Below are 11,686 nucleotides of genomic sequence, written 5' to 3'. Positions count from 1 at the left end.
ATTGATTGGATAGCTATTCTCAGGGTTTTCGTCACTTCCTTCCATTCTCATTGACTCTAATCTCTACTTCAGATACTTACCTGACTTATTCTCTCTCCATAATTATCCCTACATTATTTCCTAAATAAACGTTTTACCCACCCACTTTCCTGACCAAAGTTGTTTCCATAATTCATTTCCATTGTTTCATGCTTGTATAAAATGGACAGGACTTTGATCATGGAGTTTGCAGCTGCCATCTAGGTTTTTTTAAAAATCCTCATTCTGCAAATCCCCGATATCCAGCACAAGGATCACTGTATAATGTTCTCTCAGTATTAGCTTTACAACTGCTCATGGTAATAAAACAGAAAAGATTTGGAGACTGATGTAAACTATTCTATCCCCACATTGGGAATGGGTAAAGTAGAACAGTTTGTTCTTTGGATTAGCTGCCACACAGCTAAGATTTTAGCAGTTGACATACAATATTACTGATAGAAGCCAAATAAATAGCAATTTAGACCTGTATTTTTACAGTCAATCATTAGAGTTGTATTATTTGTAATACGAATTACATGCATTGTCAGCAATGTTGTAATAGACAACAATTCAGGAGAAGATGCTCCCTTAATTGCCACATCTCTATGCCAAGAGAAAAAACTTCAAGCTTCCTGCCGCTTATCATGTAATTATGGAAACCACAATGGTACCATAAAAGGCCAAAACATATTAGAAATTCTTTACCTTGAGTCCCTGCATCTGTTTATTCTCCCCAGGCAAAGAATTTGTTGTATAAATCTGTCCCAAGCTTTTCTGAAATACACAGCAGAACCTTACGGCAGGCAACTAAGTTTATTTTTTAAAGCAGTTACTAAGAAATTCAGTATTAAAATAAGTCAATTGAATTTTATTTCCACAAAAGTAGCGCTAACTTATCTTTTCCACATTTTCCCTGACTCTATCCATTATGGCTGAATGAACATTGTTTCCTACAATTTGTATTAAATATACTGATCTTAAGCATCAGAATAAATTATAAGCAAAATACTTCTTCATTTAATGAGGTTGATTTCTTATCAAGTAACAGAAGAACTTGTTTTGGCAGAAACAACAAAGTAAGTGTATAAGGTTTGTAGTTGTTCACGTTACTCTCTGGGAAATTTGAATTTCATTCTATCCGTTTAAGATGAAAAATTGGGGAAAAAAGATAGACTAAAATACAGCTGAAAGTCATCACTGAAAGAAGAGAGGATGATGCCAGGAAGAAAGACTAAAGCAGGACATTGAACAAAGCAAATAATAAAAAATAAAAATGACAGGCTATTTAAAGGAATACAAAATTAAATTATGGGGTTTAATTTTTGTCTACTTTTCCATGTCCATATTTCCTATTGACCCAAGATGCACATTACTACAATCAGGTTTGCTTAATCCCTGAATTACTAGTCAGCAGTAAATTAAGTGTGCTGTTCAAACCCAGAAAGTTGGATTAATTTAGTAAAAATCAGTGAGGTATAGAGGTTAAATGTTGAATTGACACTTGGGAGGCCCAGGTTCAAATCTGTCTGCTACCTTTGTAAATGGATGCTTAAATCCGATACATTAAACAATTAACCTTTTACTAACAAGTATATTTGTTTCCCTTAGCTTTTAGAAATTATATTTTAAAATCCCTATTCAAAAACTGGTTAAATTGTGTGTTTATGTGTGTACATCTTCTCATTGCATTCCCAAATATTCATATTTTTAGAGATAGGTATTTTTAAAAAATTTAATTTATACTTCCATTTTATGATAATTGGTTTATATACAGTATGTATAGTATTCTTGCAGTGATTCAGCACTCTGTCTTAAATTTTCTTTCTGTTGTTTAGTAGGGAAATAAACTCGACAATAGCTGTTATCTTAGTCTCCAGCCTCATTTTCATTTAACATTTTCAGGAATGATTAAACTGACATCTTTTAAAAATTGTCATTGATATTAATTTGTAAATATGACATGAGATTTTGCATATCCTCAGATATTAGAATATTCATTTACATACCCTAATATTCCAAAGGAGTGAAGAATGGAAATAGTATTTAAACTATTATATTTCCTTTCGAATCTGCAAAATCAATAACAATCATTCATGATTTTGAGTTACCCCCCCAAACAATTTTCATCTCGTAAGAGACTGCAGTGCAGCAGCATTAAGAGATTAACAGTAAATCAAGTTTTATTCATGGCTATCCATTTGTCTTTGGGCCCCGAGAGTACAGGATCTCTTATTTTTGGACAATTCAACACTTTGACTTGTATTCAACCACTATCTCTTTAGACCATAAGGCCAAGTTGCCCATATGAACTACTATCTAGAGCAAAAATGCCCTGGCAGCTGTTAGATATATAATGATACTCAGTAACAACTTTCTCTTTTCCCTTCACAAAATGATTCTTATTATCTTACCCAGTGAAGAACAGGAGGCATTTTTGGAAGGAGGTACTTGAGGTAATACATTATTATCATCTTGAGTTCAGCCCCTAGTTGACTATTGTATGATAAGACAGAATATGATAAATATTGCTGCTGAGACAAATACTGTATAGTCAATTTGAGTGTCCAGAAATGTAGGGAAAAGGATAGCTAGTACAATAAATATAATCTAAGGTGCATTTCCATAAGGCAAAAACATCAGAAATTCTGAATCACAGCATACATTATATTTGTGTTACAATCTGAATGTTATATTAAAGCATTTTGGTAGAACTTCTATTTTGAAATATTCAAGGAAAGTATCCAGGATCTTGAAATACTAAATTCATACGTTTGAAGCTGACTTTTCAAAGAACATCAAGTGAGTTGGTAAATTAATGTTAACTTTCTGCTTTATATACTAGAATGAATTTGTATAGACCGTATATAATCAGAGTAATTAATTTTGTCATGCTGTTAAAAGTAGCAGTGTATACTGTTTCTTAGCTATGTGTGTCTATTTGTGAGGTAGAAAAATGGATCAAATGCATTCTATCCATCCCTCTTCCCCATTCTGATCCCATCCTAATTCAAATTCAGAATGAACTTCAGCCCTGGTGAAATTTTTGTATCAATGGAGTATTCATATATTAAAGGTTTCATTTTTTAATTTCTTCTGTTGTTCTAATGTAGAAAAATGGACTTATGTCCAGTTACTCCATGAAAAACATGTTTAGCATTTTAGCTTTAGATATCTTGGTGAACAGAATGAAACATGGGAAATATCTGTAATGTTTGTGAAAATAAAGTCAAAGTGCTTGAATACAAATTTTTGCACATGTATCAAATTATTTACTATATTGTTACACATACAGTATATTTTTATCTTTAACATTTTTTAAAATATTGGATATATTTCTTTTTTGTCCTAAATTGTAATTTTTCCTTGAGGAAAAAAAATATAAGCTTTTTAGAATTTAATATTGCTATGCCTCATAGCTTTGTATTGTAACATTAACTACTTTAAGCTAAATACAAAAAAAACTGAATGATATGCTGCCATTTCTAATTATAAATTGATACCAATTATCAAAAAGCAGGTAGGAAACAAAAAAATTACATAGGATCTCCTGATTTTTAAACAATCAGAGTTTTGAAAAATATAAAGGTAGTTCACTATATACAGCAGTTTTCCAAGTTTAATATAGGAATAAGTCTTCAATAATTTTACTAAGCAAAAATGAGAACTAAGCATCATTTATCATAAACCCATTTGATTTATTACTTTAATAAAAGTGGATATTTGGCGGTTGCTGACTTTACTCATTATTGATACAAGCCTAATCCATCTTCACTTGTTGTTAGGCCCTAAACTTACATTTAGCAAAATAGTCTAATGTTGTTCAATGACAATCAATAGTGTTGAATAACTATTAATTATCTGAAATATTCAGACTAAAATAAAAGAAATTGAGTTACCTGAATTGAGAGTAACTGATACAAATCAGATATGTACACTATTACAATCAAATATCAGTATGTTTATAGAAGAGACAAAATTGCTTTTATTCAAAGAAATTAACAGAAGAAGGAAGACTGGTTCAAAATTTGTTTAATTTTTCTCATGTACAAATAGGGAAGTGAATGGTTATTATAAGGAATAGGCTGAAAATTTAGTACAGAGAAATGTGGCAAATACATGATAAATTCAAATTGTTTTCTCCAGTCAGAAGTGAACATAGGCAAATGATTTAAACCTTCGCTATCATACATCAATAATGGATGTTATTTTTTTATTTCAATTTGATACATCTTAGTATAGAACCATAATGAAGTAATGGCTCAACAAAAGCTAGTGATATAAAGCAGAATCAATAGAAGAAATAAAGCTGGTATGAGACCCACAAAAAATTGTTAAATACTGATTTCAAGTATTTTTATTTAAATTAATGTTGCTATTAAGGAAACAACAAATAATTTTCTATTAGAAAAAAACCCTCATAATATAAATAAATAAAACATTAATAAAAACATTCAGTCACCTCCGGCAGCAATAAGAATTGTACTGTACATCTTGAGTCTGGTTGTATTTGCATTTGTATACATTTCAAAAGGCTAGTAAAAGTCTACTAAATAGTATTATTTTAACAATAGATATACATATCCCTTGTCATCCATTGCTAAATTCTGATTTTTCTTGTGCCCCTTTATCTTGCTTTCAAGTCAGCAAAACAAATTTAAAGTGAAACTTTATAATATGTCATTTTCAGTCATGTATTTTCTGTTTTTTCAAAAATGTCCTCATTTTCCTGAATTTCCATTGTTTCCTCATCTTCTCCAAACATCTGTTCTTTCATGGTTCTAAATGTGAGGGATTTGGCAGCAACCTGTGCTGCTAGACCTGATGTGAAATTAAAATCTGTGGATATATGGAGTTCAGCCAACCTTTGTTTGATGGAAGACTGTTTATTTTCAAATGACTCTATCATACTTACATCTACAGCACTTTGTTTAGATTCCTCACCTTCTCCGTTGCACTGGGAACATGTTCTTTTTTCAACTTCTGGTGAGGCAGTAATGGCAACAACATCATGTTCATTCACTTCAAGGCCTTCAAATAAATATTCCATCTTTTCTTTTTCATTTTTGGGAATTTTCATTTTGTAGTCAGAAATGGTTTCTTCTAGATTTTCATTTTTGCTACAATCCTGCTTGTCTCTGTCTGAATTTTTAAGTAATTCTGAATTTGGTACACAGTTCTCTGAAGTAGAAATGTTCATTGCAGCTTAGTAAAGAGAAAAATAAAATAAATATTCTAAACAACCAATACACAAAGTTTTTGCTTTACTTTTTTTAAAAAGAATGAATAAAATTTTTATTTTATACAGAGGATGTAAGACTGTAAATGCTGTAAATCATATTTCCTCTCAAGAAATAATTGGAGACAACATAATAAATTGTATATACCCATATTTTTTGGAGTAAAAGATGCACTTCCTCCACCCCTAAAGGTGGGTGGAAATGTCTGTGTGTTTTATACAGTGAACGTTGCCAAAGCACCACCTACCAGGTGGCCGTTTTCGCCCTCCGCATGTCACGTTTTTGGCCTCCGCGTGCCCCATTTTTGGCTACTGCACATCGCGTTTTTGCCGGTTCGAGGCGGCAGGGATTCCCGCCACCAATTCCTGCCACCTAGAACTGGCCAAAAATGCAACATGTGGAGGCCAAAAATGGGGTGTGTGGAGGCCGAAAATACAATGCATGGAGGCAGCGATGTGTGTGGCAATCCCCACAGCCTGGAACAACTGATTGACATTATTCCGGGAGGCCAATCCAACTGCCAATCAGCTGCTCGTGCTGAATCATGCTGTGATAATGTGCTGAAACTGATCAGGCTGTTTCCTGTTGGCTGCAAGGACGCTAGCCAGATGACTACCGATGGATGCTGGTAGGCAGAAGCAGAATTTTTTTTTTCTTGTTTTCCTCCCCAAAAAACTAATGTGTGTCTTATACTCCTGAGCATTTTATACTTCGAAAAATACGGTAGATTTCTTGTATATAATCATATTACATCATTCAGAAATCTTCTGATGAACAGAAATTAATTTACAAAATGCAAATTCAGATTAAATTGGAACAATTGGAATAATTTGTTATGTAAATGAAGATTGCAAATACATCATGATTTATCATGATCTATATTAAAGATAGTTACATTATCATTATTATCTACCTTGATCACTAAACAGCAGTTGTTTCCACTTTTGCCTTTCTGCCTCTGAAGCTTTAAATCCCAACACAGATTTCAGTTCCTGCAGCACTCTCTTAGATTCTTCTCTTTCACGTTTTTGTCTCTGTCTGTCTTCCAGAGAAAAGTAATAAAAATCATCTCTCTTACACTCGTCCATATCTATATCATCAACATATGCTTCAAGTTCCTGAAGAAAAGTCAACAAATACTTGGTTTGAATTATATATTACCATATCCTGGAAATTATTAGCATTCTTGATCATCTATTAATTTATATTTTAAAGAAGCAGATTCCAAAAGGAGTTAAAATTCGGAAGGAATTTTTTGAAATACTTATTTCTAGAATTTATTTATCATCTTATTCTAGAAGGAGTGTACACCATTTGGATGATTAAAGAAATACAAGCAAATATCTAATATAATATATATTATCCTGTCATTAGTGGCTCCATAGTGATCAATCTTCAATGACCTTCTAGAAAAGCCAAGGGATTTAGATAACCATATAGGGTTTTATAGGAAATAATCAGCACTTTAAATTCTACTCAGAAATACATCATTAATCAATGGAAGTTCTAAGAATGCCTGGTAAGCCATTGTATTTTTGAGCCAACTGCAATTTCCAAACAGTCTTTAAGAAGACCTCATGTAACGCAAGTTACAACAATCCAATTGCAAGATGACAAGGGCATGAGAGTCTATCCTCAGTGCATCCTGTTCCCTGTAAGGCTGCAATTAGTATACCAATTGAAGTTGGGCAAGGCCCCTTATTGCCATAGTTAGCAGGATCTGGGTCTAGAAGAATCTCCAAGTTATTAGCCTATCTCTCCAGGGGACCACAATCTGAGGGTCAAAATTTATCTTATCTGGAATTAGTAGGCTTCTGAATTAAGAGTCACTCTGTCTGGTTTGGGTTAAGTCCAATTCTGAACCTGATATTCTGGATAAAACTTATTCTGGATAAAAACTTCTGCCATAAACCCTGTTTAGCCCAGGGTGAAATATATACCTGAGAATCATCTGTATACTAATAATACTTTATCCTAAACTGGCACATTACTCAACCCAAGCAAGATGATAGCCAAGGCAAACTAAATTCAGTTCAGTTCTCTGTGATTACATTTCTACAATGCAGATACACAGATGCAGACTACAGAATTTCTAATGACTGAAATCATAAAACAATCTACTCAAAAATTGTTCACTATTTTCAATTCTTTATATAAATTATGTTCCTATTACTATCACAATTGACTTTTTTTTTTAAATGCCCCATCTTAATTTTTACCTTCAACCCTGGGAATAAACACTTTTCAGCCAAGTAAACTGGCATTAGTATTATAATTTAAATTATAATATTATAATTCTTTTAAAACACTATTCAGTGATACTAAGCAGGAATAATTATTTATTTTGCTAATATATAGCAAAAATAGCAGGGTATAAAATGGATTTGATAATTATTTCTATCCTGTTAATAGATACAGGTAGTCCTCAATTAGCAATCACAAACTTAACTGGCAACTTTGTTGTTTAGCGAAGCAGTCACTAAGTGAAACTGCAACTGTGCTTACGATCTTACTTCAGCTTTCCTTTGCTGCGTGAACATATGAAATAAGAGTGCTGCATGAAGTGGCACCACTGAAACATATTTGGAGTGTAACTCTGCATATTTGAAGTACAATATATATATTTAAATTCATAGCAGGAAACTAGTAATATTTGTTAAACATATTCGTAAATAGTTCAAAATAAAAATTAAGCTAGATTTGTCTCTTTTCCACACAAAATATATTTTCTCTGCTGTACCCTCCAAATAGGAAGCTATTTGTTACACAAAAGATGGGAAATTCTGGGGGTTGATAGGTTACACAATACTGTTTCTGAATTGAATAGAAAGGCAGGATTGCAAACTGACAAATATGCACTCCATTGATAACGCACTTAATCCCTCCTCCCCTAAAAACCAAAAAGTTTGTTGCAAAAAATTATAGAAATTATTAATAGTGATTTTCTTATCTGTATGCATGAAAAATAATCTCTACATTTTATTTTTTGAATAAAACCTTTCTAGATTTCTATACTATGATTACCTGTTCTTCAGGAACAGGGTCTTTGTCTTCTATATGCACAGTCGGCTGCTTTAAAGGTACCGTAGTACAATGCTTGTTTTCACAAGATGGTTCCGATTTACCTGGAGGTAAAAAGGTAAAGTTTGGAATATTCAGAATAATGATGTAGAAAGATTTTCTTAAGGAGATATTATGATCAGTTTTGTTCAGATTGGTTCATCAGTTTTGTTCATTATAATCTATACTTCCTGTTTTATTCCACTTTTTCAATGTGATCAGAATCAAAATCTTTAAATTAGACTTGGTCCAGTCACTGTGCCTAAAACCAGGAAAACTCTTTCAAAAGGCTTTATTAAATTTAATATTCCAGTTTGTTTTTAAATTGGTCTTCCTGGCTGAATTGTGATTCCAATGAAGAAAATAATGGGTTCTATACATGATCAAAGACTTGTGTGTATTATGTCTTAGTAACTTTCAGTTAAAAACAACCTAATTCAACAAATCTATTACTTCAGGAGGTATGATAAATGCAAGATTTCTATTTATTTATCAATACAGAAATACTAATAAATTGGTTTGGAAAGTAGTAAAATACCATTCAAATTGACATCTGTAACTTCATCATCTGAGGTGACCAGAGTACAAATATTCAACTGAATTTAAAATTAATCAATCAGAACGCTATGCATTCCCTCAGATTAAGCCTCATTATTGAATTATAACCCACAAAAATTGCTGCAAAACAAATTTTAGCTAGGATTAAATCATTAGTAGATGACTACTATTATTTTAAAGTTTTATCTGCATAGAAATGCCTTTAATTATATCCTCATGTCAGATGATACATTTTGTGCATAAATGTGCACACACCATTCATCAGGAGTAAGGACCTTTCCTTTTAGATCTAACCCAATGTGGCTTTACAGATTCTTCTGTCCTAAACCTTCGTTTTTTGTTATAGGCATTTTTGTACCCCATGTAAATGGTATACCTTTTTTATCTGAATTTCTTCGAATCATTTTTTCCACCTGAGAAATAGCCTCTTCCCAACAACTATTGCTAGCATGCATGTGAGGCTGAATCAATTTAAATTTCTGATCTGCAATTTGGTAGGCCTCCCAAGTTAATTCTGGGCTTTCCTTGGAATTCATAACCTTCTCAAGTTCATCCTCAAGAATTATCATTCTGTAAAAACAAAAAAGAAAATCTCAGACAAGTATTTCAGAAAAAATAGGGAGAAAATTACAATTGGGCTGTATTGGGATATAGCACTTAGAAGATGCCTAATAGTTTTGATCAACAAAGGTTATTAGCCTATTAAGAAAAAAAAGGTATGCAAACACAGCAAAAAGAACCAGAATATCAAAGAACAGAGAATCTCATGGCTTAAAATCTTTCTTTACATAGAATTGAAGAATCTGCATTGATAAATTCGAATAATAGCAAGATTGAAGAGAAAGACATCCAATCATAACTAGTGGATTTAGCAGTTTATATAACATATTGTTCAAGTGAAAAAAATACCTCCTTAGTAAACTATATCATAGAATTAAAAATCAGTTTTACTTGGAACAATTTATATCCTGCAACAATACCTCTAACACCATCAAACATCAACATCTGCCTATCCCAGGTCCTTAGCCAGGACTCAATAAGTGGATAAAAATGCCAAATCCAGTTGTGGCTGATTATGTGACAAACCTTAATAAAAGCATTTAAATCTCCTAACAGCACAAAAGAGTCTAGCAGAAAAGAAAAGGGAAGCATGTAACCCTAAGGCTTATAGTAATTCATTCTCAAATTGCATATATAAGATGATCAACACAAAATCAACTTTTATGGTAAATAAGATGTTAATATACAAAAGAAATCATAAGAACCGTAAGGAACAAGCAATGGAGAAATATGCATACTAGCACTTGGTAGAGCAACCTTGAAGGCCTTAGAAAAAATATTCAGATTTGTCTATATCAGGGGTGTCAAACTCGATTTCATTGAGGGCCACATCAAAGTTGTGCTTGATCTCGGGGGCTGGGGTGGGCATGGCCAGTTTGACGTCATTTATATCGGGGACGTCTGTGGTTCTGCCAAGGCTCTGCCAGCAAAAATGGGCTCCAAAATTCCATTTTCAGCTGTGATGGCCTCCTGCTGCCCTCTGGCAGTGAAACAGAGCTTGGAGGGGCCGTGTGCCCATGCCCCCCCCCGAGCTCCGTTTTCACTGGCAGAGGGTGGCAGGCCATCACAGCTGAGCATGGAGCCCGGGAGGGCCGCATGTGGCCCTCCTGAACTCCATTTTCATTGGCAGAGGCACCGTAGGCCAGTTCTTTGCTGCTTCTAAGGTGGCCTCACGGGCCAGATCTAAGCACCTCGTGGGCTGGATCCAGCGCCCGGGCCTTGAGTTTCACACCCCTGTTCTATACCAACAAATATCTGAACAGTACACACTACTATGGTATTCCCTGTGATACTCTATGAAAGTGAAAATTAAACTGTGTGTGTGCCTCCCGCCAGCCGGCCGCTCCTCAGGACTCTGCTGCGCATGTGCGTGGGGTGAGGGGTGCATGAGAGGGGGCGTGCACATGTGGGGGGTGCATGCAGGGGAGCTGCGCACACATTGCATTTGGGGGTTCGGGTGTGCACAGACACATTTGCACATGCACACGCTTTGGGCACTCGGTCCAGAAAAGGTTAGCCATCACTGGGACAGGGCATGTAGGTATCTTTTGAACTTTGCTGTTAGGGAAGATCCTGAGAATACTAATCTTGAAAATACTGTGCACAGCCAAGAAAACTAAACAATGACTCATGAAAGAAATCAACCCAGAGTTTTCACTTGAGGCCCAAATAATGAGGCTTGAATTATCCTAACCTATTAAACAAACACCTAGATCTCTGGAGAAGCTCTAATAGTGGGAAAGGTGGAAGGAAAAAGTAGACCGACCAGCAGCAAGGTGGATGGACTTAATTAAAGTGGCAGTGGGTGCATTACATGAAAGGCAAATTTAGGGTTAGATTGTCATGAATAAAATCTATCTGTGTGGTTGCTAAGAATTGACATCCATATGATGGAACATAATAACAAAAGTACTTGGAAGGGCTCAAAAAGTAAAAATTAATGCAAGGATTGGAAGTAGCAAGTTTTGCTACTCATATGGATTATGACCTAGGTTTCCCAGAAAGTTTAGAAATAAGTCCTTAAATTCGTAACAAAATTAAACTATATATATATAGTTTATATATGACTATATATGACTAAACTATATATATATATATGATACATACATACATACACACACACACATACATACACATTTCTTTTATACATAAAGGGTTTATCTCTCATCCTTTGATCTCTTTAAATTGTTAGGTCAACCTTGTGTGAATGAGAGGGTTCAACAAAGTGGTAAGCAATGTAATACCTGCTG

General features: G+C 34.0%; 1 protein-coding gene across 14 annotated transcripts in view; it reads right to left on the bottom strand.

Annotated features, from left to right (window-relative positions):
• Positions 1 to 3,619: 3,619 nt before the first annotated feature.
• VEZT (vezatin, adherens junctions transmembrane protein) overlaps positions 3,620 to 11,686 on the bottom strand; it is a 35,711-nt gene continuing 27,644 nt past the window's right edge. For 13 of the 14 annotated variants that reach the window (XM_058191417.1, XM_058191418.1, XM_058191419.1 and 10 more), the window contains 4 exons: positions 9,253 to 9,446; positions 8,283 to 8,383; positions 6,172 to 6,376; positions 3,620 to 5,223 (listed from right to left, as the gene is read on the bottom strand). In XM_058191417.1, the coding sequence (XP_058047400.1) occupies positions 4,709 to 5,223; positions 6,172 to 6,376; positions 8,283 to 8,383; positions 9,253 to 9,446 (1,015 nt within the window). In that variant the 3' untranslated portion in view covers positions 3,620 to 4,708. The remainder of the gene's footprint in view (positions 5,224 to 6,171; positions 6,377 to 8,282; positions 8,384 to 9,252; positions 9,447 to 11,686) is intronic. The other variant, XM_058191414.1, reaches the window with a different exon arrangement.

The sequence above is a fragment of the Ahaetulla prasina genome, chromosome 7 (genome assembly GCF_028640845.1).
Source record: "Ahaetulla prasina isolate Xishuangbanna chromosome 7, ASM2864084v1, whole genome shotgun sequence".
NCBI lineage: Eukaryota > Metazoa > Chordata > Lepidosauria > Squamata > Colubridae > Ahaetulla > Ahaetulla prasina.
Note: the sequence above shows the minus strand (reverse complement) of the source record. Positions and strands in the feature narration are given on the sequence as shown.